The sequence below is a fragment of the Elgaria multicarinata genome, chromosome 10 (assembly GCF_023053635.1).
Source record: "Elgaria multicarinata webbii isolate HBS135686 ecotype San Diego chromosome 10, rElgMul1.1.pri, whole genome shotgun sequence".
Classification (NCBI taxonomy): Eukaryota; Metazoa; Chordata; class Lepidosauria; order Squamata; family Anguidae; genus Elgaria; species Elgaria multicarinata.
In genome coordinates this window covers 27055479-27083313 of record NC_086180.1, presented here as the reverse complement: position 1 = coordinate 27083313, position 27835 = coordinate 27055479, and the positions used below count along the sequence as shown (strand labels likewise).

General features: G+C 43.9%; 1 protein-coding gene across 1 annotated transcript in view; it reads left to right on the top strand.

Annotated features, from left to right (window-relative positions):
- The window catches only part of CENPE (centromere protein E), a 60116-nt gene that overhangs the window by 14753 nt on the left and 17528 nt on the right, over window positions 1-27835 (top strand). Inside the window, exons 13-33 of the mRNA XM_063136436.1 lie at window positions 1442-1588; window positions 1937-2072; window positions 3036-3133; window positions 4164-4220; window positions 4306-4461; window positions 6928-7002; window positions 7184-7321; window positions 8193-8327; window positions 8886-9063; window positions 9940-10091; window positions 11597-11905; window positions 13676-13733; window positions 14472-14731; window positions 14862-15020; window positions 18244-18546; window positions 20146-20460; window positions 20669-20806; window positions 21300-21452; window positions 22724-22933; window positions 25008-25082; window positions 26813-27025. Coding sequence (XP_062992506.1) covers window positions 1442-1588; window positions 1937-2072; window positions 3036-3133; window positions 4164-4220; window positions 4306-4461; window positions 6928-7002; window positions 7184-7321; window positions 8193-8327; window positions 8886-9063; window positions 9940-10091; window positions 11597-11905; window positions 13676-13733; window positions 14472-14731; window positions 14862-15020; window positions 18244-18546; window positions 20146-20460; window positions 20669-20806; window positions 21300-21452; window positions 22724-22933; window positions 25008-25082; window positions 26813-27025 — 3465 coding nt within the window. The remainder of the gene's footprint in view (window positions 1-1441; window positions 1589-1936; window positions 2073-3035; window positions 3134-4163; window positions 4221-4305; window positions 4462-6927; window positions 7003-7183; window positions 7322-8192; window positions 8328-8885; window positions 9064-9939; window positions 10092-11596; window positions 11906-13675; window positions 13734-14471; window positions 14732-14861; window positions 15021-18243; window positions 18547-20145; window positions 20461-20668; window positions 20807-21299; window positions 21453-22723; window positions 22934-25007; window positions 25083-26812; window positions 27026-27835) is intronic.

Sequence of the window (27835 nt, the reverse complement as noted above, 5' to 3'; positions counted from 1 at the left end):
AACAGGGAAAAAAAGCTTTGATTTGAAGAAAAAATAAATTTCTCCAATCAGCCAGCAAAGCAATTTTACGGTACATACACGCAGCGGAGGGGGAGAGGAACAGGGAGGGAGCGAGACACAGACACACGTGCGCGCACCCACACCCACACGCATGGAGGCAGGTTACATGAATGGGAAGCAGGAACCAATCGTCCCCTGCCTGGGAACGGACAGCCACACATGCATTCAAAAGCTGGTCTGCACCATTCACACAGACGGGAGGGGGTGGGCAGGCGGGCGAGCCCAACCAGCGCTGCTCAGGTAATTCTTCCGCTTCCCATCTCCTTAACAGAGGCGAGGCCGAGCTCTTTGGAAGCTCGCTGGCCTGCCAGAGCTGGGGTCCCTCCCAGCTGGCTCCCGGCGGCAACGTTTGAGATGCTCCGAGACGTTGCCCCTCTCCCCCCCCGCTTCTCTCTCCACTCCCTTCTCTCTCGCTCGCTCTTCACCCCCTACCCTCTTTCCCCGCCTGTCCCGCTGCAGACTCGACAAATGTAATTACCGTATTTCTTCGAATCTAAGGCGCACCCAATTTTTAGAGCTGTTACTTTAGGGGGAAAAGTGCATCTTAGAATCGAAGAAATACGGTAGTTAGTTTTCCCTGGGAGGTGGAGGGAGGTATATTTATTTTAATAACATTGAATACAAGGTGTATTTAAATATCTTTTTCTTTATAGATAACGTTTTCAATAGTGTTTTGTTGTTTTAACCACACTTTCTCGGCCTTAGTCGTTGCCATAGATTGGTGACATACGCTCATGCTTGCACACAAAAAATAAAAAAGGTTTAAATTTCCCTCATTCACTTTAAAAAATAAAGAAGAGGGTGGTGGCAGCGAAAGAGAAGTTGTGGATAGTGTCACCGAAGGTAGTGACGCCACTCAACTCCCGCTGCTGCCAGAGCTGCAGTGGATCTTTCAGCCTCCCAAATGAGGAGGCTTCCAATAGCAGACCTCCGTCTTTTATGGAGGACTTTCCTGTAATATCCTTTGGCCTCTGGCACCCACAGGATTGCGTCCTAAACGCTTTCATAAATGCTGACATTTAAGTTAATTAAAGCTGACTTATCTCACTTGGGAACTCAGGTACACCTTACTGTGGGTTTGATGCAGCCCTCACTTGAGCGGAAATCCACTCAGACAATGGGACTTCTGCTTAAGAAATCAAACTTCCCCATCCTCTCCTCCCCCATGTACTCCCCCCCCCTTTCCGCATGTCCCATATCTGCTCCTGGGTGGGGTCCCCTGAACCAGCAGAGCAGATTTGGGGCTGGGAGGGGGGCTGCAGGAGTGAAGAGCACATCTGTTTCACCAGCCATCTCCCTCCCACCGGCCCAACACCACCATTGGGTGCAACCCCATGAAAGTCTGGACTTTGAGCGTTGACACAGATGTGTTCGTGTTTAGGTTTCCTCCCACTCTCACACCAAAGATCAGCTGGCGCAGCTCTTGGAGGAGAAGAATTCTCTTCAAAAGCAGCAGCAAGACAGGATACGATCGCTAACGGAGATGCTTGTGACAGCATCGTCTTTCTTGCAAGAACGAGAGTTAAAAGTGAGTTGGAAAACTAGATGTCGTTAAAACTGGTTTTACTGTCTCTATAGTAGTGGCTGGGTTCTTAGTTATCAAAGTTTTGTATTTGTAGTCCTGCTTTTTTCTTTTTTTAAAAGAAACAAACACAATCCTATTTAGATTGTGAGGGAAGTATTATATTGAGCAAACTCTAAGGCAAAGCTGTTGACAATTCTAACAGAAACTAGGTTCATCTCTGTACCGTGAAAAAAATCCAGATCAGCAGCAAATACTACTACGAATCAAATTAGATATAAGAAGATCTGGCTTGCTTTAATTCTCTGACATGCTTTGACTTTGTGTGTTGTGTGTCTGTATTTTCATTTTAAGGCTAGAAGGAAGAGGAGAGTCACCTGGGCTCCAGGAGCACTAAGCCAAGATGGGGCAATATGTTTCCGAGAAGACTTCCCCAGTAGAGCCAAACATTTTAAAGCCTCTGTGTCTTCTATAGCAGAAATGGAAGAATGTAAGTTACTTTCCTGGGAAAAGTTTTTAAATGGTATCCTAAAGGAACAAGCAAGTAATTGTAGGTTGGGCTAATTTAGGATTTGTTGAATATGTTGTCTGTCCAGCATCCCTCTGATGGTGTGCAAATAGTTAAACTGATACCAATATGCCTATTTGGAAGGTGGCGTTCACACTTACTTTAATAAACTGCTACTGAATGCTTCTGTTAGATCTGAAGGGAACAGAAGTACACTTAGCTTAACCTGTCAAGCTCAGTGTCTGTCCTGTTTGCGCCAGAGGTCTGAACCTGGCACCAGTCTCCAGGCAGTCCCAAGTTAATCAGTTGTCATGATGCTAAGCCCTCCCACCAAAATGTGAGACAACAAAGAGATTCGCTGTGCTATCTACGAAGTCTTGATTCAGCAAAAAGACCCCTCTTCACATATGAATGGCTGTGAAAGCTAGGAGATATCCTCTGAGCCTAATTCGCCAAATAAAGCAAGGCAGTGCCCATCAACTAAATGGATGGTTCCCCACTGTGCTTGACAAGCTTTTACTGGACTCCTTTAAAGAGGGTCCTCTTGACCCAACTGCTGACATGCAGCTATTCCAATAGACTACCTCCTCTCAACTCTGCCCACTTAATTCTGCTGCAGATTCTGGGAGCTGTTAATACTGGTGCTCCCTGCCACTCCGACAAAGATTGAGTTCCTGGTGGGGAGGGGAGATGATCACTGAGCCTGGGTCTCCTGTTCGATAAGGGAAGATTCCTCCCTGACTCCTGGAGCGTCTTGGGGAATTTCTTGACTGAGCTTTTTCTAGTTCTGCGTCCGAGTTTGACTCAGAGGCAGAACTAAACCAAAGAGCTCAAGCCCCACGTTAACATCAGTGCTGCTCAGCCGCCTTCTGTCTCTGAGTTCTTTTGGATGTGCCTCCAGACCTTCCCTTGGCCTCTTGAGTTTGTGAAATGTTTAATTTTCAGCGGTATCTTCAGAGTTCTCAGAATATGACGATCAGAGTGTGACAGCCCGCGTTTCAGTAACTGAAGAAGAGTGGATTCCAGCATCTGAAATCAATTTTGTGAGTGGTACAAATGGGCCAGGAGACAAAATAGGAGCTCTGAGGGTCAGGGAGGTTTGTTCTTCGCCCCTGGAGTGTCTTTTTCTGTGATGGCAAGGAAAAGGTGCTTTATGGGCAAAAATCCAAAGGGTTTCGGGGTGAGGCCACTCTTCATGGTGGATGGCTGGGTTTTTTTATCTCCTCAGCATCTTTGCCTCCCCCAGTACAAACTAACACCCTTCAGGGTCAAAAACAGGGTGGCCGCACCCCTGCAAGTCCTCCACAGGGAGATGAACATCCTCCCATTCTCAGTTTAGCCTACTGCAGGTTCTTAATTTCTTCATAATGAATGTCCATAATCAATGTGTTTCCATTACGTTTAAACAGGGAGAAACTGACCCAGTCATCTTTCTTCCCCCTCAGATTTTAATCCAAGGGCGCAGAACAGTGGTGTGACGGGTGGCTACTAAGGAAAGAGCCTTCCCTGTAGTACCCCCCCCACCCCGCATCTGTGGAAATGCCTTACCCAGGGAGCTCTTCCTGCTGTCACCATTGTATATGTTTAGATGCCAAGTTAAGCAGGCATTTAATCTGTTGCTCCGATTATTAATTTTACTGCTGGCTTATGCAATGTTTTTTTTAAAAGTTTTTAATGTTTTAATATTATATCAGTTTGATACTACTTGTGTTGTTGTCGTTCGGTTGTATGGTTATCAACAACCCCAAGGGCATTTGCCAATTGGGCAGTATACAAATCTAAATCTGACAACAAAAGAAGGAGAAAAAGCCCAGAATTTGTAAAGCTTCCCTCTTCTTTTGAGACAGGCTTTTAACAAGGCCCCCATCCTCACCCCGCAAGTTCTTTTCAGAGCCAGACTCCGGAGAACTTTGCCTGCGCCTTTACTAAGTAGCTGAAACCAAACTATTTCAGTGACATCCAGCTCTTCCCCCCCCCCCCCCATATCATGATGACTTCAGGCTAGTAAAAGAAAGTTTTAACTAGGCACAGAGAAGGAATTTGGTAGCTGACTCTTCAGTCTTTTTGTTCTAGTGTCAAAAGGACTTTGCGGAGTCGGTCCAGCTTTGTGAAACCCTTGTAGAAGAGAGGGTAAGTGAGTTCAGTATTCTCTAGGGAATTTAATCTAAAGTGCAGGTAAAACCTCTTAATCTCGTCTTCTTTTTTTCCTTCCTAGGATAATGCTGTTACTGAACAGCAGGCAGCAAAAGCCAAGCTGGAAAGCCTGCAGTTGGAGAAAGAACAGCTGGTTTGTGAGCTCAGCGAGCTGAGAGATAAAATGTCAACGTATGAATTTGTGGCTCTTGAAAAAGAGACTGCAAAAGAGCAGGAGGTGAGAAAAGAGAGCGGTGTGTGTGTGTGTGTGTGTGTGTGTGTGTGTGTGTGTGTGTAAGTAAATACAACACTTATGTCACCTTTCAGCTTCCACAGTGGCTGACAAGATCATTTGAACAGCAAAAGGTGTAAAATTAATCTAAAACAGTAAGCCGGCAGGGTTTGTAGAATTTTGTCAATAAGACTGAAACCAGCTTAGGTGAGATGCTGGAAGGCCTGGGTGACTAAAAAGGATGGAAAAAAGAGGACAGCAAAGCTCTGGTGCTATAAATCTATATTTTTATTCTAAAAATAGTTCTTCAATATACTCAATGCATTTCGGATATTGTCCTTCGTCAGGAGCTACCTATGAAACAAATAAAACTGCCAATTAAAAACACATTAAATTGAAAATGGATAAATGTTTTGTTTCTAATCGTGGGATGGCAGCAAAGGTTTTGTACGAAATTGATTCACTATTTCATGTGTTTGTTGTCCATCGTTTAATCTAAAACTATCTAATGTTTTATTTTTTAAAAAAACAAATGTGTATGTAATTGACAGTTATACTTTTATACATTTAATCCTGAACTGTTTTATTTTCAGTTTAACGTGTTTCTAATTGGCAGTTTTATTCGTTTCATATGTAGTTCCTGACGAAGGACAATGTCCGAAACGCGTTGAGTACATTGAAGAACTATTTTAAGAATAAAAATATAGATTTATGGCACCTGGGCTTTGCTCTCTCTCTCTCTCTCTCTTTTTTTTTTTCCCTTTGGTTTGGTGGTGCTTCTTTCCCTCACTTCTGCACCTGAATAAAAAAGGATTCCACTACAGAGAATGCTCCCTCTCCTCTCACTCCCCACCTCACCTCAGAAAGTGAGAGGGGGGGTGGGATGAAATAACCTGATGACAAAGAAGTGGTTTGATGATGACAAAGCTATGAAGCAGGTTCATGTGGGAGGAGTTCCAGGGGCTGCCCATCCATATAGGCAAACTAGGACACCAAATATGAGGGGAAACAATACAAATTTTGAAATAAAATAACAAAGATGTCATTACTTCAGTTCCTGTGCACGTACAGAGGAACTATGACCAAAGCTGTGGAGATGAGCAAGGGACCATGCCAGCCAGCCCGCCTTTGGGAGCCGGTCCCCCACCCTCAGACCTCACTGGATATTTTCCTGCTCTGCTGCTGTTCCCAGTTGGAGGCAGGGAGTGGGAGGCTCCCCGAAAGCAGCTGCTTCCTTTGCTCTGGGAGGGCTGAGCTTCCCTTGTGCGTTGTGGATGGTACTTCTGTTTTTTCGTAGTGCGGACGGTTGTGATCCTCTCCTTTGTTGTTTATATCAGAGCCTCTGTGCTGATAATAGTGCTTAGTAGAAACAAAAACCATTTGGGGCACAGTTTACTATAAATGATATTTCTGCTTCCAAAGATGTGGAGGTGGGGGGCAGGTTGCCTCTTCATTAAACATAAAATAGGGACAAATGTTTCCCAGTTTACCAAAAGCCTCAGATCTGCGTTTGAGGTTTGGGGGTGGAGGTGCTGATTGTACAATTCATCTAGGGTGCCAGTTGCTGGCAGCTAGTGTAGGGACCGCCCCTGAGGAGGTCTGTTTTGAGATGGTCTGGCTTCCAAGCGGTGATAAGAGGGAAGAGGATATTTCAAAGCAATTAACCTTTAAAAACCCTGCAAAGAATCAAGCTGTTGCAAAGCTTTTGAGCTGTGCATTGAACAGGCAGGAGAGCTGCTTACTTGTGCTTACATGCCGAGGCTTAGTATTTGGGATGCTATTTGAAAGTGCTGATGAAGGATTCAGTCCGGCTTGCTTCTGAGTAGACACGCAGAAGCCTTCTGTTTACGGCTGAGTAGGCTAAAAATGGGGGCAGTTGCATTTGACTTCACCTCCTCGGCCTTTGGCCCTGCTGTTGAGATCTTTTCCATTTTGCAATTTAGCCTTCGGGATAAAAAACACCTTCTGTGCCTCTTTTCTGAAGGCGTGTGATGTGGCAACCTTGCTGAAGATAAGCAGGTCTACATCTAACCATGACCTGGATAGCGGGACACCCAGGCATCGTCCGATGTTTATTTCCTTGAATTGAATCATGGAAGAAAAGTGGGATATAAATGTATTAAAACAATACGCCCACAATTCATGCATATTAGAAGAGTTATGGAACTGCTCTTGTGAGCAACACCTATCCTATATTCACACTACATCCTGCCCTTGCTGTTCTTGAAATGTTGAGTAGTAGTAAAGCCGGTTAGTAATCAGACGTTGAGAGTTTATTTTCTAGGATCTTTCTGCAGCGTAACGCATGAATAATCAGATTATTTTCTATAGTATCTACTTGGTTATTACCAAAGATTCGGTGGTTCTGAAACTTGAATGCAAAGCTTGCTTGCCTTTGTGTTGGCTGATGGCGGGGAAACGAAACGGGGCTTCCTAACTTGCCTGTGCAATTTTGCTTCGATTGCTCCACAGATGCAACTAATACATGAAATTTCCAGCTTAAAGGCTCTAATTGCAAATGCTGAAGTTTACAATCAAGATCTTCAGGTGAGCTGCTCCTGGTGGTGGTGGCTTTGCATGCAACTGGCATGGATTGAGATGGGTGTTTACTTTCAGCCAGTCACTGATGCTTGGGTCAGTTCTTCCATTGTCACGTAAACTGAGGTAGTGTTTCTAATCCCTTAACAAACGTCACCCTACACTTTTATTTCTTCTCCTCGCTTTATAGGAGGAAATAAATTCAAAAGACATGCAGATGAAGGAGCAAGAGAATAAAATTCAGATGTTGGAAAACCGAGTCAGTGAGCTACAAAACCTCGTTGAAGAGTTAAAGACGGAAAGTGGGAAAAGAGATATGTCTTTCTCAGTAGTAAGTGTCAGGATGGGGCCCAGGCTCCCTGATTTTGTTTCAGATGCTAAGTCAGACTCAGAGGCAGAGCTAGAAGAAGCTCAGTAAAGACAGAGAGGAGGGGAGGAATCTTCTCATGAGCTTATCAAACAAGAGGCCCAGGTTCAGAGATTGTCTTCCCTCTCCCCTTGAGAACTCAGCCTTTGTCGGAGGGGGAGGGAGCACAGGAATTGACATATCACAAAGTCCACCGCAGGGTTAAGCAGGGAGAGTTGAGAGGAGATGTGCAGGCGGTCTGCCAGACTGCCTGCACATCAGATGTTGCATCTAGAGGACTCTCCCTGCAGGAGGAGTCCAGTAAAAGTCTGTCAGGCATGGAGGGAAACTGTGCTTTTAGATAATAACCTGGCTTTATATGGCTAATTAGGCTTAAAGGATAGCTCCAAGCCTTCACAGACACTACAGAGCTGAACCGCTTTTATTTTATTTTTAATAAAGACTCTGTAGATTGTACAGCGAATCTCTGTTGCCTCACATTTTGGTTGGAGGCTTGGAATCCTGAGTGTTAAACTTGAATAATTGTTATTAGTTGAGTGAACTTGAAAAAAGTTTGCATTTGTATTGGGAATTTAGCTCCATTACTTACAATGAGTTTGTCTGAGACCTAATCTACACCAAGCAGGATGTTGCACTATGAATGCGGTACATAAAAAGTGTAGCGATTATCTTGGAAGTAAAGTTTAAAAGAATACAATGGTTCTCCCAGCCTATGTGCGTAGGTCGGAAGTTTGCCAGGTTCACAGAAGCATAATTACCCAGTCTTATTTGTCCTTTGATTCCTGAAGTTGTTCTCGATAAAAATACCTTGTTTTTCTCTTTGTTCTCCCAGCAAACTTCAAGTAAAGGGCTGGATGAAATGCGGCGAATGAAACAGTCTCTCGATGATGCTGAAGTTGTAGCACTGGATGCCAAGAAAGAATCTTCGTTCCTCAGAAGTGAAAATCTAGCACTGAAAGAGAAAATGGTCAGTTTTATTTCCAGTAGCATTTGTTGAATGTGCATAGAGCAGTACTGACCGATACCGTAAGACCTCGCTTTGTGTCAAGAAAACAAGCCTTGGAAGTCTAGGGCTGGGGAAGAAGTGGGCATTTAGTTCTCTTGGGAGATCTCCAGGCAAGGTCTGTGTGAGCAGATACAACTTTTGTGGCCTTCTTCCATAAATCACAGAGATATGCAAAACATAACAGGCATGTTAGGCCCTTGTCTTGTGAATTCTGCTGGTTTCCTATTAGGATTTCAATGACAGCTCTGGGGAGGGTGCTGTTGCACTCATGTCTCACTTGTGGGCTTCCCATGGGCAGCTGGTTGGCCACTGTTTGAACAGAAGACTGGACTAGATGAAGCTTTGGCCTGGTCCAGCAGGGTTCTCCTTCTGGTCTTAACGGTGCTAATACAAGCTTGAAGAGGGAGAAGATGGTACTACTTTGGCACTTGCTCTTGCATACAAGCTTCCTCTCTCTTGTGCATTGCTCTGTCGGGTTAGACAGATAGAGTAACAGTATGTTGACTTGCTCCCGTGTAGAGCCAGCTGTCGGAGACTTACAGCCAAATGGAGAAAGACGTTGAGTGCTACAGGAGCCAGTTAGAAGCTGGGAAAGCCATCTACAAAAAAATGCAGTCTGACCTGCAGAAAGAATTGCAGTACTACTTCCAGGAAAATGCAAAGCTGACATCACTCTTGGAGGGCAAAGCTCCAAAAGGTACTGGTGAATAAAGGGGCCTCTTCGCGCATCGCGACAGCACTTAGAGACACATTGTGGGATAATTAACCCTTAATTTGTGGGGATGCATGCAAGCTACTTCTATTTTCTGTAAACAGTCTCCGATTGGCACGATTAGGGGTTGTCAGCGTAATGTGCGAATCTGCACCGATGGGTTGTAAAGGAGCTAAACAAGGCACTGATCAAAGGTTGTTTACAGAAACCAGAAGTGGCTCACAGGTGGCATGCATCCCCACGAACCATGGGTTAAATAACCCACGATTTGCTGCCGTGACATGTGAACTGGGTCAAGAAGTGCTTGTGCAATTCTTTGTTTAGCCTGGTGTTTTCCTAAATTTCTGATTGCTTAAGAATGTTGTTCCTGAGAGCTTCTCTGAAATTGAATTTGGCGCTAAGGCTGAAAGAGATGCAGCTCTCCTGCTTTAAATAGAGATGCCGTCGCTGCATGGGAAAATCCCCAGAGGAGGACTCTGGCACTCTGTGGTTGTATAAAGTGTTGCCTGGAATTCATAAAAAGGAGAGAACTTTCTGCTTTGGGGCATCAGGAAATGTAAAGAGGGCAGGAGAATGATAACTCTTAGAGGTAGAATGGAACTGAGATGTTAAAGGAGAGCTGAGAGAGGAGGTGTGGATGGCTGTAAGCTGAGCCCCATGAGTAGCAGAAATTAAGCTTCAAGGATTCAGAAGAGGGGCTAGTCCTGTTGAAGTAGTTCACTTGTCAGAAACCAGGGTTAAACTGATGGAAAAGGATTTGATACATATAAAGAACAAGAATTGTAAAAGCTTGTGGCACAATCATTGCAAATCTTTTTGGTCAGTTCTACCCACTGAAATCTAACTTTTTTTTTTAACTAGACCTGTTGTCGTGTATGGAATTGGAAAAAAAGGTAGAAGGTTTTAAAAATGACCTGAATAAATCTCTGGAAGAGAATGCAGCATTAAGGAAAGAAGTGGAGGCATTATCAGAAGCTGCCTCGCGACATGACCTTGAAATCATCCAGAAGGAGGTAAACACGCAATCTGGATTATTTGACGCTGTCTGAGACCATGGCTTTCCAGAGCAGGGGTGTTGAACCTCAGGCCGTGGGCCAAATCTGGCCCACCCAGAGTCCCACTTTACCCCAACTGCCAATAGCTCAATGGTTTCCTGGCTTTTGTGTGTTTTTCCCCCATTCTAAAAGGAGATGCCTACTCCTGGGGCTTATTTGCTGGCAGTAAGAGCTTTAAGCTAAAATCTGATGGTATTTTTTGTATTTTGGCCCCACCTTTATTTCCTTGGCCCCACCCCTTTTTTCCTTCACCCCCGCCCACCACTGGAATGTAGCCCCTGTGAGCTTCCCTGAAAATTAAACTTGGCCCTCTGGCTGAAAGAGGTTTGGCACTCCTTTTCTAGGTCATGGTTCATTTTCTCAAAGAAGTTTTTGTTTTTCAGGAGATAGTTAATGACCTTTGGTTTCTCTGTTGTTTTGGGAAACAGCTGGTCAGTGAGGGTGCTTGAGTTACAGTGGGCCCGTTCAGATAACACGCTAAGCCATGGTTAGGCCACTAACCCTTTTGCAGCAAATGGTTAGTGAGCGTGTTTAAACCGTGGTTATGTAGCCACCAGGGTTAGGAATGGTTCACACAACACACTTAAGTAATTGTTCACACGACATGCAAAGCCATAATGATTAGCTCAAAATGCTTAACCACCGTGGCTTAGCATGTTGTCAGAACAGGGTTAGTATAGTAAGCGGCTCTGGCTTAGGCAGCACAAGCAGTCGGCTCCCTGTCGTTTTAAGAGAACTTGCATTTCTGAATAACTTGTTCCTACGCTGTGATCTGTGTATTGGGCATAACGTTATCGTTCCTGGGTTGGTGGGAGTTCCAGGACAAATAGAAGGAAGTACTTCTTCACACAGCGCATAGTTAAATTATGGAACTCAGTACCACAGGATGTAGTGATGGCCACCAATTTGGATGGCTTTAAAAGGGGGTTGGATAAATTCCTGGAGGCAATGGCTACTAGCCCTGATGGTTGTGTGGTATCTGCAGTATTCGAGGCAGTAAGCCTGTGTGCACCATTTACTGGGGAACATGGGTGGGGGGGTGCTGTTGCACCATGTCCTGCTTGTTCATCCCTGGCCGATGGCTGGTTGGCCACTGTGTGAACAGAGTGCTGGACTAGATGGGCCCTTGGTCTGATCCAGCATGGCACTTCTTATGTTCTTATGGACTACAACTCTCATCCTGGGGGTGATAGGAGTTGTAGTTCAATGCAGCTGGAAGGCCTAGACTTCAGGAACACTGCCCTGATTTCTTTTGAAGAAGGACGGGATAAGAATGCGATGGAATGCGACGATCTTTGGTTTTCCACTCCCAGTGCACAGGAGAAAAGCAGGTCTGAAAATTGAAGCCAGTAGCCCTCATCCATCTTTCCCCTGGAGAACATCTCATAAAACACAGCTGACATGATAATCACTTTCCCTCCTGCTCATAGTTTTAAATGCATAACATTTGTTCCATTTAACAGCTCCTTGAAAAATCTGAGACGATCGCTTCGCTGACCTCCGAAAGGGAGCGTTTGCTTTCTCAAGTCGCTGAGAAGGAGAGAATGCTGCATGAAGCGACGGATGTGCTAAAATCCAAAGAGGATCTTGCAAATGCTGGAGCGGTGAGTGAGAACGCAGCGGCTTTTCAAGAGCTGAAGCATCAGTGCGACGAACTGACACAGAAGTTCTTGACTGCGACAGAAGAAAGCGACTGGATGAAAGGCCAAGTAGATTTTCTGTCTGGCGAAAATCTCAAGCTCAATGCAACCATTAGCGACATGACCCAAGAGGTGAATCCTTTGTTCTTTTTAAGGCGGCAGCTGGCACAGTGGACCCACCTGCAGATTTTTCTCTCTGCAAAAGTTCTGCACTTTAATCGAGGTCTAGTGTTGGAAACCCTTCCAAGAACGTCTTAGATCTCCTGGTAGAGCCCACATGCTCCTATTTGCTTATATGCAAGACCTGATGCTTGATGTGCTGTGATAGAAACTGCTTAAAAAGTGGGCATAGCAACTTGCCAAGTAGATGCGGAGTTCGGCACCTGTGCAAGAGCTCCAGAGTGAGGTAGAGTGGGGTCTTTGAACCTCTGGCCCATAGACTGAGTCTGGTCACCTGGTGTTCCAATCTGCCCCACCCTCACCTCCAATAGTTTGGTGGGTTCCCAGCTTTCATACAGTTTTATTAACTCCTTTCTTGACTAGGCAAGGCCAAAACGTCATTTGTATGCATGCAGCACCTGGTGAAATTCCCTCTTCATCACCACAGTTAAAACTGCAGGAGCCCTACTCTCTGTTGTATCTGGTCATTTTACTATAGCTTCTGCAGCTTTAACTGTTGTGATGAAGAGGGAATTTCACCAGGTGCTGCATGCATACGAATAACACCTGCTGAAATTCCCTTTTCTTTGCAACTGTTAAAGATACAGGAGCCCTGTCCTCCTTTCCATATGGTCACCCTAGCTAAATGGTCTATGGCTAAAAACCGATGCTCTATCAGGCCTGGACAATAGGTGATTGCCCCCACCCCCGCCCAGCTAATGCAACTCTCCTGCCTTAGGTTGTCAAGAACGTGGTAGCACACAACCACTGTGTTTCTCATTTTAACATGGCTCCTGTAAAAAAGTAACAAAACAAGAGTCATCAAGGTTGCAGTGAGCTGAGATCTGGGTTGTTTAAAGTAAGTGCATGGGTCCCTGATCTGGATCATGATCACTGCACACAGGTGGTTTAATACTTTTATCCCCAAATGTTTTTCTCCCCCAAATTTTCCTCCAATGAAAATTTGGGAGCCAATGGAGGCCTTGTTTAACCAGGATACTTGAGAGATCGCCCTCTCCTTTATCAACCTGCCTGGCCACCGAGGTCATCAGATGAGATGCTCCTGGTGGTTCTGTATGGACCCATGGCCCAATTAGAATCCACCGAGAGTAGAGACTTAGGTGTGGTGGCTCCCTTTCTGTGGAACTCTCTGCCCTTGAAAGGCAGGCAGGGACCAATATTGTGTTGCATATGGCACCTACTGAAGACAACTTTATTTCAAGAAGACTTTCTTGATTGACCAGCCACGGTTTTTGTTGTACTTTGTTTTTTTTAAAAAAGTTTTAATATATTGTTTTATTCTTTATATATTTTAATGTGTTTTTATTCTTTTTATCTTTTATTGCTCACAGTTCTGGAATCTCTAGATGTGGAGCAGTATACAAATGTTGTAAATAAATAAGGAAGGGGGAGCACACTTCATAATTAACCGAATGTCTGGCTTGACCCAGAATTCTATTTCCAAGCAGAATTCTTTGTATTACAGTATAGTGGGGAATGACATTTGCAAAGACTACATAACTTTATTGCAGATGCGTACTCATCTGCCAGTGGTCTGGTAACGCAGGCTTTGTGGGAGAAAATGGGGGAGTCAGCTTGGTGGTTTCCAAACAGCCCATTTCTAGGACTGCCACAGAAACTGTAGGGATTAGGAGGTCTCAAAACCTTATATTTCTAAGTTGGTCTTAAATGGCATTTTTACTCATGCTGAATGTTATTTGCTCACTTCCTTAAAAATCAAAGGTTTCCGGCAAGATCAAAGAGCTGCAAGAGAAGGACTTGGAGCAAGAGACGTTTCACTGTTTAAAAGAACAACTTGATGAAGCCCATCAGAAGCTAAGTGAAATGGAGCCACTCAAAGACCAGCTGAAAGCTTGGGAGTCTAAACTGGAGGCTGCAGAGTCAGAGAAGCTGGCTCTTGCTCAGAGACTTCAAGAAGGCCAAGAAGAAATAAGAGCATTGACCCAGGAGCAAGATAAAGTTCTCAGTCTGAAAGAACAACTTGACGAAGCCCATCAGAAGCTGAGTGAAATGGAGCCATTCAGTGACCAGCTGAAAGCTTGGGAGTCTAAACTGGAGGCTGCAGAGTCAGAGAAGCTGGCTCTTGCTCAGAGACTTCAAGAAGGCCAAGAAGAAATAAGAGCATTGACCCAGGAGCAAGATAAAGTTCTCAGTCTGAAAGAACAACTTGACGAAGCCCATCAGAAGCTGAGTGAAATGGAGCCATTCAGTGACCAGCTGAAAGCTTGGGAGTCTAAACTGGAGGCTGCAGAGTCAGAGAAGCTGGCTCTCGCTCAGAGACTTCAAGAAGGCCAAGAAGAAATAAGAGCATTGACCCAGGAGCAAGATAAAGTTCTCGGTCTGAAAGAACAACTTGACGAAGCCCATCAGAAGCTGAGTGAAATGGAGCCACTCAAAGACCAGCTGAAAGCTTGGGAGTCTAAACTGGAGGCTGCAGAGTCAGAGAAGCTGGCTCTCGCTCAGAGACTTCAAGAAGGCCAAGAAGAAATAAGAGCATTGACCCAGGAGCAAGATAAAGTTCTCGGTCTGAAAGAACAACTTGACGAAGCCCATCAAAAGCTGAATGAAATGGAGCCACTCAAAGACCAGCTGAAAGCTTGGGAGTCTAAACTGGAGGCTGCAGAGTCAGAGAAGCTGGCTCTCGCTCAGAGACTTCAAGAAGGCCAAGAAGAAATCGGAACGCTGACCCAGGAAAGAGATGACGTGAAGCAGAAGCAGGAGGCTCTTGAGCAGGAGAGAGATCAGATCAAAGAAGATATCCAAGAGACTGTGTCAATGGTAAGCTGAACCAGGCAGTGTAAAACTGGAGAGTAGCAAAATAGGGCATAAAATATCATAGCACTGCTGTGACAAAGCTGTACGTTAACTCTAATGTATGGATTTCCTTCTCTTTCTCTCAATGTAAAAGAACATTGAAGCACAGGAAGAACTGAGAAATGCTCATGATTCTCTCAAGCAGTGCCAGAATCATATTAAAGAACTGGAGGACGCCCTTGCAGAGAGAGACTCACAGATTGTAGGTGTTAGAGAATCTCTGGGGATCACCATAGATGAACAGAAGCAGCAGGTGAGATATCTGTAACCGACTCTCATTTGGCTAGGCTTATTGGTCTAGGGCAGCCTTTCCCAGCCTGGTACACTCCAGATGTGTTACACTCCCATCATTCCCAGCCAATCTCTGACCAATGGCCAAGTTGACTAGGGCTGATGGGTATTGTAGTCCAAATAATCTGGAGAGCACTTGGTTGGGGAAAGCTGCTGTAGAGCAAAGTTGGAGAACCAGAAGTTGGAATACAACTTCCATTAGTTCCTAGCTAGCATGGACAGTGGTCAGGGATAATGAGGTCTTGGGGAAGAGGCACACAAAATGTATTAGTAGCCCTGGATAATCCTCCTTTGTAGGAGTAAAACAGCAAGACCCCTGCTTGGGACAGGTTGCACACATTTCTACTTACATACGAACCATGCCCTGGAAAAGAAACCAAATGCACAGTTACAAGATGGGGGGATACTTGGCTCAGCAATACTACAAGCAAGAAGGATCTTGGAATTGTTGTAAATCACAAGCTGAATATGAGCCAACAGTACGATGTGGCTGCAAAAAGAAGCAAATGCTACTTTGGGTTGCATTAATGGTTCCCCTCTATTCAGCACTGGTTAGGCCTGATCTTGAGTTCAGTTCTGGGCACCACACTTCAAGAAGGATGCAGACAAGCTGGAGGGGGTTTAGAGGAGGGCAATGAGGATGATCAGGGTTCTGGAGACAAAGCCCTATGAGGAGAGACTGAAAGAACTGGGCATGTTTAGACTTGAGAAGAGAAGACTGAGGGGAGAACTGATAGCACTCTTCAAATACTTGAAAGGTTGTCACCCAGAGGAGGGCCAGGACCTCTTCCTGATCATCCCAGTGTGCAGGCCATGGAATAATGGACTCAAGTTACAGAAAGCCAGATTGCTACTGGTCATCAGGGAAACCTCCTGACTGTTAAAGCAGTACGACAATGGGAACCAGTGACCTAGGGAGGTTGTGGGCTCTCCCACGCTAGAGGCATTCAAGAGGCAGCTGGACAGCCATCTGTCAGGGATGCTTTAAGGTGGATTCCTGCATTAAGCAGGGGGTTGGACTTGATGGCCTTATAGGCCCCTTCCAACTCTACTATTCTATGATTCTATGAGCCTTCCCCTACCTGGGGCCCTCCCAGTTGTGTTGGACTGCACCTTCCATAATTCCCAGCCGGCATGGCCATATACATATGAGAATGCACCAAATTGGGGGAAGCTGCCCTAAAAAATGAGTGTGAATTTGTATTCTTGAACATGGTCAGATCTTTTTCCTGAAACAAAGTCGTCTCGGTATTTCTGGGGAAGCAAAATGTGTTGTCTTCCGTCCTGCAGATACTGAAATTAATGGAAGACTTGGAGCACTTCAGTGTTGAACAAAATCTTACTAAAGTAGATGCAAGAGAGACCATTCCGGAAGAAAACCATGAGCTCCAGTCGATGTCGGAGCAAATTGCATCTCTTGAGCAAGAGAAGACGGTGCTACAGCAACAACTGGAGGCTCTGCGACAGGAGAAGACTCGGTGCCTGGAAAGCCATCAGATGGTAACTAGCATGTTATTGACGGATGGATCTACTGCAGTGAGTTTCAGTCTGTCTTTGAGAAACTGATTGGCTGAACTGTCCTTGGGTATTTATTTAAAAGCATGTAAACAAGAGTCATTCAATATATTTTTGAGAAGGTGTTAAAAACAGTTGCATGGTGATACAAACTTATTTCCTAGCAGATTTTAAATTAATTCAATGACTTAGCAACACAAAGAGCAAGAGAATCTCGTAACATTTTTAGGATAAATTAGAATATTGATGCTTACGGTACGTCACTGATATTATGTCCAATTTCCTTTTTTTCTTTCTTTTTTTTAATATAGTTTCCCAGCCAGGTCCAAGAGCTGCAGACAGAGATTACAGAACTTGAAATGAAAGAACAGCTCTGTCAAGCTACGGGGAAACTTAGTGAAATGGAACAACTAAGAGAACAATTAAAAGCCAGCGAGTCTAGAATTGAAGCAGAGACTACGGACAAGGTGGCAGCAGCTCAGAAGCTTCAGCAGAACGAAGAAGCAATAAGAGTTCTAATCCAGGAAAGAGATGATCTGAGGGAAAGACAGGGTCTCCTCGAAACAGAGAGGGATCAAATCAGTGACGAAATGCAAGCAACCCGAGCGACGGTAAAATGGGATCCATTTCTTCAAAACAGAATTAGGGTGTTTTAGAGATGTACGGATTGCATAAAATAAATTCACAGATAGCCAGGCTTATTGATGGAATCCTTTTTATTAAAATAAAAATCTGAATTTGTGCAAATTTGCGCAAATTCGCACTTGCAAAAAATGTGCAACCCCACCCCCAAAATGCACATTTTTGGGCTTTAGCCTATGGGGGGATGTACATTTTCAGCATTTTAAAATTATTTTTCACATTTTTCTATTACTAAAGAAGCAACCCTGTGCCCCCTTAACAGTGCCGGGTGGGGATATAGGATTGCGGAGGGAGGGGTTAACTCTGAGATTGTAGCCAGGGTTCCGAGCTGGGAGCCAGGAAACTGCACTCCCCACCCATTGCCCTTTGTGGCCGGCCACTGCTCTGTGCTTGCAGAATGGAGCATGGAGACACGGAAAAGGTGGCATTCCTGGGGGCATGGAGGGGAGGAGACTGGGGCAGCAGCCAGATGACAAATCCTGTGGCCACCCCCAGCCTTCTTCTCTCCTTGAAGCCTCCACTAGATGGGAGAAGCTGTCCATCTAGCTTAAATACAGAGAGGGAGGCACAAGGTGCCTCCCACTCGGCATGGGATACTTGTGAGCCTCTGAGTAGCCAGGGCACATCTCATAGGATGGCGCCCTAAATTTGTGCAAAATGGCACGCAAGTGTATGGGTCCACCCAGGGGGGGGAAAGCTGGTCTGCTGCAGAATCCACAGGTCAGATCCATAAAATCTGAACTCATTTGGTTCCATTGCAGATTCCTCTGTCACCCCTTAGTTTTTCTTAACTATTTAAACTCTTGATTTTGTTTGTTTGTTTTGGAAAGTTGCAAACAACTCATATTGACCAGCCCTCTATCCCCCGTTGCTTTCCAATCTTTTGGTCCATGTTGTAGCCAGGCATGTGAAAGAACTTTACAGCTATGAGCAGTCCAGGTAATCCTCACTTGCAAACTATCACTGTGAAGCTCTTGTGTTTCAGTGGTTGGTTCCTAAACGGGGTTTTTTTTTTACCTTATTTAAAGCTGACTCTTAAGATGCAAGAGCTGCAAGACAAGGAGAGTGAGCTGGAGGAGCTGCTTGGAATGAAGGAACAGCTCCGTGAAGCCCAGTGGAAACGGAGTGTGGCACAACAACTGGAGGAAGAACTGAAGGCTAGAGAATCTAAACTTGAGGCTGAAAAGGCAGAGAAGCTGGAAATGGCCCAAAGACTCCGTGACAGTGAAGAAGAGAGGAAAGGCCTGGCCCAGGAAAGGGACGCCCTGAAGGCAAAGTGGGAAGCCCAGACGGAGACGCTCAAAGGACTTGAGGAAGAGACCACCTCAAAAGTAAGCAGGGCAGGCCTGAGGCAGAGCAATAAATGGTGCCCCTTCCTTTGCAAGTCAAGGTGCATCATGCCCAAGGCTGGCCAAGTTAGTTTTGGCTACTGAGGCCAAAAATCCCACAAACGCCTCCATGGCAATGTCAAATGCAATAACAGCAACCATAAAACACTAACTGTTTGCTGCCCTTTCATGACACCCCAAATCATCTGCCTGAGTCAACTGCCCAACTCCACCTAATGGTAGGGCCGGCCCTAAGCAGGAGTTGAGCCACAAAGTGGGGCGTTTCCTTTTCCTTTCCCAGCATGCTGCTGCTTCTCCTGCCCCACCTGCCTTTAGAAATCGAGTTTGTTTCAGAGAGAGTAACAATTGCGGGAATGGAAGCTTGTCAGGAGTCAAGTGGGCCTTAATCTGGGAACAGGGGGAGTTGTAAGCACTTGTGTTTCGGTGGTGGTGGGGGCTCTCAATTTGAATCCAGTGGCAGACGAAGGTCCTGTGTGCTCCAGCATATGAACGCCCTAGCAACAAGCATCCTGAACGAGGGTTTGGATATGAGGAAAAGAATTGCATCGCTCTTTCTCGCCACTCTTTTAAAAGCAGGGGTTGAGAACTGTGGCGTCACCTGCCTCTGTGACGTCTGTTACTAAACCTCTCCTTTGCTGCCACCACCCTATTCTTTATCTTCTAAAAGAATGAGGGAATAATAAGCGTTTGGGTGTGAGTGTGCGTGTGTACTGTCCACCTGAAGTGACGCATATGACTGAGGAGACGTGGCTGTAAAACAACATAAGAATAAAGGTTATTAATATAGATAAAGATTTTAAAGGACACTTTAAGATTACTCTACTTGATCCACATACATCTCCCTTCCTCAACCTTCCAGGGAATACTAACCACCCCCAAATCCTATAACCCAACTTTCCTAATACTATCCTAAAACAAGCCTCTACTAAACCCCACTCACTCCTACCCTCACTAACTCCCTAACCCTGACTCTCTCGAACTGCCTAAAAACTCCTTAACTGTCTCTCACTCCCCCTCCCCTCTCTCCATTCAAATCAACCAACCAATCAGACGACACTATTCACACTGCTCACCATTCTAACTCCCCCCTCCCACTTACTTACCATTTCCCAAAAATAAAAGAATTGGCCACAGCAAACCCAAACCTGAACCAAACACTTAAATATGCACATATAAACAATAATACAAATTATCATTTTGTCACAAGAAGCCCATATCTGACCCAACTGGGGTCCCAGTCCAACCCTCCAGGGCTTCCCAGAGGGCTGTGCTCCTTTTCCCTCACCTCTGAGTGTTTGGTGGCTACCCAGCTCTTGTGAATTCCCCCCCCCCATTCTCGAAATGCCTCTCCTAAGGCATAATTATCCTGGCAGTAAGAGCTTTAAGCTACAATATGCTGGTGTTTGGGGCCCCACCCATCACTGAAACGCAGCCCCCGAGAACGTCTTTAAGTGCAGCCCTCTCGCTAGAAGACATTCTGCACCCTTGTTTTGAGGGAAACTCTTTCTAACAACTGAGTAAGAAAGGAGGCATAAGCGCAGAACTGTCTGCTCATTCCTCTTCAAATAAAACCTTTCTCAGATCCAGCAGCTAGAAGAAAAGGCTTTTGACCTGCTGCAGCGGCTTGAGTTGAGAGAAGAACAGAGTCAGCAGGATGCGATAAGGCTGAATGAAATGGAGCAGCAAAAGGTCACCTTTGAGTCCAAAATGGCAGCCATGCAGAGGGAGCAAGCAGACATGGTTGGGAAGCTTCACAACACTGAGGAGGACTTCAGATCTGTAAGCCAAGAAAATGAGCATCTTAAAACCTTGCTAGATGCTCTTCAGGCTGAGAAGGATAACATGATCCAATCCATCCATCGTCTGAGCGAAACCGTAGAGAGGACAGTTGCCGCTGTAAGCGTCTTAATTTTTACAACCTCTACATCAGAGGTTGGAAGAAAGGGGGGCTGAGGAAGGGGGGTGTAAGTATTGGGAAATCCCAGAGGGACAGATTTGGGTTCCCCACCTCTGCTCTGGATAAATGGCTTTTTATATTACCGTTTAATGTTAATATAATCTTTATTGGTGGCTTAACTGTACATGGTTCTTTCTTCCCTAAAAGAATTTGGAACTGCAAGAACAACTCAGACATGCTAATCGTTCTGTTAAAGAACATAAAGAAATGGTAGAAGAATTGAAAGAACAAATTGAAAGTAAGGATTCTTCGACTTCAGAAGTTCAGGAGGCGTTGATGCAGAAGGTAAAAAATAACCCTTAGCATTCAAAGAGCACTTGAATATTTAAAGTGCTCCACCTTCATTCTCCATAACCTTTATTTAAAATGAAAGCTCACAGCGGGAGAGTGAGTTTTCTTAAGAATAATTCCCCACTTTTGTTTTGTAGTTATTTTTATGATTATGTCTCTAAACTGTTATGTCTGGTCAGTTGCAAGGTATTGTCTTATCTGTATGAATTGTTCTGTCTCAGTATATTTTATGATCTGCATTTTCCAAGATTGTTTCAGGTGGTGTAGGTTGTTTGATGAGGTTAAATTTGATAACCAGTTGTTGGTGAATTATTTTTGCAGCTGAATTGTGTGTGTCCATGTAGTCCATTACTGCCAGAATTTTACATCCTCCTGGTCTATTATGATTATTATCCTGGCAGCTATAAATTCAGCTGATGTGCCATGTAATGTTTCATGGGGAGTTTCCAATTGTTAACCTCAACATTATTATATTTTTAAGGTTGAGGATACTAAAGCAGAAATGGAAAAGTTGCTAGAACGAGTGAAAGATCTTGAAGAGCAAGTTGAAATAAAGATGAACTTGGTTGTTGAGAAAGACCAGCTATTTGAGCAATTGAAAGAAAAACATGTAGAAGAAATAGAACAGCTAAAAGAGGAGGTAAGAAAATGTAGACCGGTTTCGAATGCCTGCGTACATTGGACTTCATGTCTGTGTATAGATGGACTAATCTGCATTTTTAAAATGTTTAGATGGAGGAGTGAAAACATTAAGGATTGGCTATTGATTTAATCTCAAGTGGAATTTGCCAAAAAGTGGAAGGATTTTGCAGATTTTGTTTAGAGTATCGGTTAAAGAAATTGGCATCTACATTATATTCTTTTAGGTGCCAGGTGAAGACCTTTTTATTCTCCCAGTATTTTAATAGTCTATAAATTAATTTTAACTTTGCTGTTTTAAATTTGTATTTTAAATTTGTATTTTTGCATTGCTGCTGTTTTTATCTTGGTTGTGCTTTCATACTGTATTTTATATTATGGTTTTATACTATTGTTTTACACTGTGAATTGTCTTAATTTTGGAAACTGCCCAGAGAGCTTCAGCTATTGGGCAGTATAGAAATGCAATAAATAAATAAATAAATAAAGCAGTCTAAACTTAAACACCCTGGAAATGAGCTGATAACAGAGAGGCATATTTATTATGAACTTTGGAATTTGTTCTTAATATACTGGAACAGCTATTACAATCAAAGCATACTCATGGAGCTATTCATATTTTGAAGACAGGTGGATTTATAGATGTAGCAGGCTGCCTTGACCTAAACATTTCAATTTTACATGTTTTATGTGTTAGGCCTACTTTAGGGTGACCATATGAAAAGGAGGACAGGGCTCCTGTATCTTTAACAGTTGTATTGAAAAGGGAATTTCAGTAGGTGTCATTTGTATATATGGAGAACCTGGTGAATTTTCCTCTTCATCACAACAGTTAAAGCTGCAGGTGCCCTGCCCTCTTTTAAATCTGGTCATTCTAGTAGAGCTCCTGCACTTTAACTGTTGTGATGAAGAGGGAATTTCACCAGGTGCTGCATGCATATAAATGACTCCTGCTGAAGTTCCCTTTTCTATGCAACTGTTAAAGATACAGGAGCCCTGTACTCCTTTTCAAATGGTCACCCTAGCCTACTTTAAATATCTACCGAAGAGAGGAAAGGTTAAGAAGAATATAATATAGTGATATTGTAAGACTTTAAAATCTTTTGAAATGTTTAAAAAGAGAAGAGGATGGAATTTAGCTGTTTAAGGAAACCTATTTCAGTCTTTTTACTATATTGTCCTCCGTGGCTACAAATTACCAGAAAGTCAGATGGTACAAACTTTGGAAGGTTTAGTCATGATCATCTTCTGTGTATCTTTTTTTCTTGCTAGTCCAAAAAGTCGTCTGAAGAATTAAACTTACAAATTGGTGAAAGGAATCGGTTGCTAGCTGAACAAAGAGGCCAGATAGAGAACATGAAACAGCTGGCAAAGGAGAACTCTTTGCTGCAACAAGAGAGAGACGACCTCCAGCAGGCTATGCAGAATACTACAACAGAAAATGACCAACTCCGGAAGAACTTGCTGGAAAACTCTATGAAGGTATAGGGAGGTTTTCCAGGACCCTGAAACCAAATGATGTGTTATCTTGTTGCATGAAACCTTTTGGTGGCAGATGTTTGGACCCAGCACCTGACTTCTAGGCCTGTGAGACTTTACTGGAATTCTGGATATTGTTAACATGATACTCTTATGGAACTTTAAAAAAGTACCATAATCCAGTGATGGGACTTGACTTCTTCTTTTTCTTTTTTCTTTTTTTTTAATATGGATGAAATATGTTGGTCCAGGCCTCTTGAGATTTTGCCTGCATTAATAGTATTTCAAATTAAACAGGAAATTGAGGAAGTTGATCTTCCTAAACTTTCTAGAGTGGAATGCATTATATGGAACGAATCTTATCATGCTAGAGCCAGGCTAGGAGAAACGAAGATTTGTAATCCTTGGCTTGTAGATTTTGTTGTTGTTGAAAGCACTGAGCCTGTACAGACAACATGCTAAGCCATGGTTAGGCCGCTAACTCTTTTGCAGCAAATGGTTAGTGAGTGTGTTTAAACCATGGTTATGTAGCCTCCATGGTTAGGCATGGTTCACATGACCTGCTAAGTCATGGTTCAAATGACACGCTAAGACATAATGTTTAACTCAAAATGCTTTGCCACTGTGTTGAGCGTGTTGAGCAGGGCCAACGTGTTTTAGTTTTTAAAACTATAAAGAGAAGGGAGGATTTAAAATGTTTGGAAATCCTCCTTTGATTCTGAGGTCCACTTTGTTTGCCGATAACCTACCAGGAGGCATCTCTCATCATTCCTCACCATTGGCTATGCTGGCTGGGGCTGATGGGAAATGTGGTCCTCTGAATGTTTTCTCCTACAAGTCCTCCTCCCCCAACTAGGGAGTAAGACACAGTGCAATGTAGTCAGGTTTCATTAAGGCCAACAGTTAGGGTCTAACTGAAAGAAACCGTTTTGGGGACTCTTGAAACAATAAGTAGGACCTGCAGCATCAACAAAATGTTGCAGTGCGGAGTGTTTCTGTTCAGGGTCCCAAGCCAGCCATGCTCTCTTCCAGGATACTCCATTCCGCAGTCACTTACTCCAAACCAATTTTCCGTTCCCCCCCTCCCAGTAGCCAGTTAGCATTCCATGCCTACTGATTATGCTCACTTTCCATTGGGTTATTTTTGACTTTCCCCCTCTTCCTAAACATTTTCTGTACTTCTGCAAACTTTTGGTTTTCCCCCATTCCTGCTGACTCCTCCCTCTTGTGTGTGGATGGTGTGGTTTTAGCTGCATCAGGGTCTGCACTCAGGTAATGCTATGAATATATAGGATAATTTATAGCAGGGACTAACGAAGTCCACATAAATCTCAGTTCATTTTGTCATTCAGGCTTGGGCTGATTTGGCTAATCTTCTGTAGTTTCATGCAGTAAATTGTACTGTCTTCTGCTTTGTCATGTTAGAAACAACCAGGGTATAAACTAAATTGTGGAGTGAAAAGGCCAGGGGCAGCCAATCGTGTTAAGCAAGGCCTAACTTCGGAAGCTGCCTGCACTTTTTTCAGTTTCATTATCTGCTTGAAGCACATTTTCTTTTAATAGGTTCACTTTTTAGGCAGCATTCTGAACTTAACTACCTCTGGAGGTGAAGGATGGGGAGAGATAGAGACCTAAAAATGAATTGGTCTCAGCTCTCTCAAGTTACTTAGTTCTTTTTCTAACTAGTATTTGAAGATGTGTCTAGTAATGATAGGAACCCTCCCCACATAAACCTGGCTCATGTCTGATTTTGCCTTCGCAAACATGTTAAAATTGTGTCTGGACTGGAAAGAAGTTGGCTCAGGCTTTTGTTCACAGAAGATCATGACTTGAGCACTTTTGATTATCTTAGATCAGGGTGGAACCAGTTACCTAGGGAGGTTGTGGGCTCTCCTACACTAGAGGCATTCAAGAGGCTGCTGGACAACCACCTGTCAGGGATGCTTTAAGGTGGATTCCTGCATTGAGCAGGGGGTTGGACTCAATGGCCTCATAGGCCCCTTCCAACTCTACTATTCTATGTTTCTATTGATCTTGAGATAACATTGTCCATCTAATCCATATTCTGCCTTTTCAGCGCTCAGAAACAAATGCCAAAGTGGAGCAACAAGACCTCACTGGAAGCTTGGAAGCGAAAGTGTTAAGAATAACGGTACATCAGTATTATTTACTATATTTATTTGATTTATACCCTGCCTTTCTATCAAAAATTGGCACTCAAGGCAGCTTGCATAAATTAGTATTGCGTAACCATTTTATGTCTAAAATAAGTTTATTGATAGATTTTCCAGAGGAATATTTATTTGCAATATTTATATACCACTCCCCATCCAAAAGATTTCGGAGTTGTCAACAACAAATAGAATAAAAGAATGAAAACTACTATTACTATTTTTAATTACTATTTTTAAAAGAACAAAGTTCTGGTAAAACCCAACTTCTGGTAACTCCATGGCTGATCATTCAAGGAAAGCTTCCTGAAACAACATTTTCAGGAGGTGCCAGAAGCAATACAATGTTGGCGCCTGCCTGCCTGCCTGCCTGACCTCTAAAGGCAGCTGGACTGGTACTAGTGTACAAAGTCCTAAACAACTTGGGCCCAGGATACCTGAGAGAGCACCTTCTCCACTATCAACCTGCCTGTTCACTGAGGTACTGTTCCTGGTGGTTCCACATGAACCTATGGTCCGATTGGAGTCCACCAGGAGAATTTATTTATTATTTATTTATTTCACTTATATTCCGCCCCACAGCCGAAGCTCTCTAGGCAGTTCACTGAAGGACCTTCAGTGTGGTAGCCTTGTTCCTATGGAATTCAGTAACCGGGCAGGTTGATAGGAGAAAAGGTGATCTCTCAGGTATCCTGGGCCCAAGTTGTTCAGGGCTTTGTACACTAGACTAGAACCTTCAACCTGGCCTGGTAGTGAATAGGCAGCCAGTGCGATTCTCTCACCAAAGGAATTGTCACTATGGCCAATCTATCCTTGCCCAGGAGAGACTGGAACCAAGTGAATCTGGTAAAAGGCACTCTGAGCCTCCACAGCAACTTGGGCCTCCAGAAACAGTGATGGATCTAGGAGAACCCTTAAACTACAGTACTGCTGGAAGTTGAGCAGACTTTGTTCTTCAGGGAGCTCTAATTGATAGCTTCCTTGGGGATCCCATCGGTCAAGCACTATTGTCTCTAGCATGGAAACATCCTAAACCAAATCCTGTGCAATAGGCAATGATGACATTTTGCTCCACAAAATCCATTCTGTGACTGGTCTAGTCATTCAAGTCCATTGCTAACCAATACCATCAGGTGTGTGTGTGTGTGTGTGTGTGTGTTTTCAAACATATCCCCAAAGTCTTCATCAACAAAGTTTTATTGATTGTTTTCTTGTTCACTCCCCTATGGCTTGAGCAGCCTTCAACAATCTGGTGCCTACTAGATAGTTTGGACATCAACTCCCATCAGCCCCAGCCAATATGGCCAATGGTTAGGAATGCTGGGAGTCATATTGGGGGAAGCCTTTACCCCAAACCAGCCTCTTAACTGCAGTGTGGTATCTGAACCAACATCTCTGATACTTATTCATTCCACTGAGTTTTGTGATTGGATACTAATTTAACACTTTCAGAGTGGCTGGATTCACAAATAGCACTAAGCCATGATGGGTTGCTAACCACGATACATTGTAGATTATGCAAACAGCCCACTGTGCCCATTCTGGGTTCGACTGATTAGTATATTTTTGGTGCTTTCTTGAAGAACATTGCTTTTGAAAGACAGAAACTTCAATCAGGAGCTGACCTCCAGGCTATTAAAAAGTATATTTGTAAATGCATCATTGCATTTTATTTCACAGCTTGATCTTAACCAGCTTTTGTTTATTTCAGGAAGCTCTGGAGAAATTTCCGGTGCTGGAAAAGAGATCTGAACATTTTAAAAATATGGCACTTCAGATTAAGAGTGATCTCGACAGTCAGAAAGTGATAGTAGCCAAAGGACTTGCTGGTCTTCCTCCTCAGCAAGCAAGCAATGTCAAAAGGCTTCAAATGGAACATGAGCTCATAAGTAACGGTGTCCACAGCTTGTTGAACAAAGTTCAGGTACGGCTTTTGAACAGTGTGTTCCTTCTGGTGGCATACTTCAGCATAGTATTTTGTTGCGGTTCAACGCTTTTTGTATTGCACTGTTTTTGGTTATGTTTTTACAGGGCTGACTTTTATTCATATGATTATGCTTATTACGGTTTATATTGATTTGGGGATTTTTACGTTACATTACTTTTGGATTTCTGTATTTGTGTAAATTGCTTTGAGGCTGCTTTTTGGGGTGGGAAGCAAAGCCATAGATGTAATTGCTGCTGTTGTTGTTGTGCTGTTACTTTTAACTGTACAGTTGGTTAGATTAGGGGTGTGGAACCTCCGGCCCGGGGGCCAAATCCAGCCTCTAGCTGTCTCCAGAAGACCACTCCCCTTTCCCCCAACCATTGATTGTGTAGTTTTCCCCCCACTCCAAAAGGCTGAAATCTCTCCTAAGGCCTAGTTACTGACAGTAAGTTAAAATATGCTGTTATTTGGGGGGTTTTAGTCCTACCCCTTCTGCCCTTCCCCCTTTCCCTTTGGCCACGCCCACCACTGGAACACAGCCCCCAAGAACTTCTCCGAAATGGGCTTTGACCTCGAGCTGAAAGAAGTGAGTCACCCCTGGCTTAGATGAAGTATTTATGAACCTAGGAAGAGCCCTGCTGGCTCAAGCCAAAGGCCTATTTTAATCCAGCATCCTATCTCCCACCCAGGTTCCTCTAGGATGCCCACAAGCAGGACATTATAAGGCACTAGCATTGTCCTGCTCAGGTTCCTCTGAAACTGGTACTGAGAGGTATGCTGTCTTGGATGCTGGAGGTAGCCTATAGC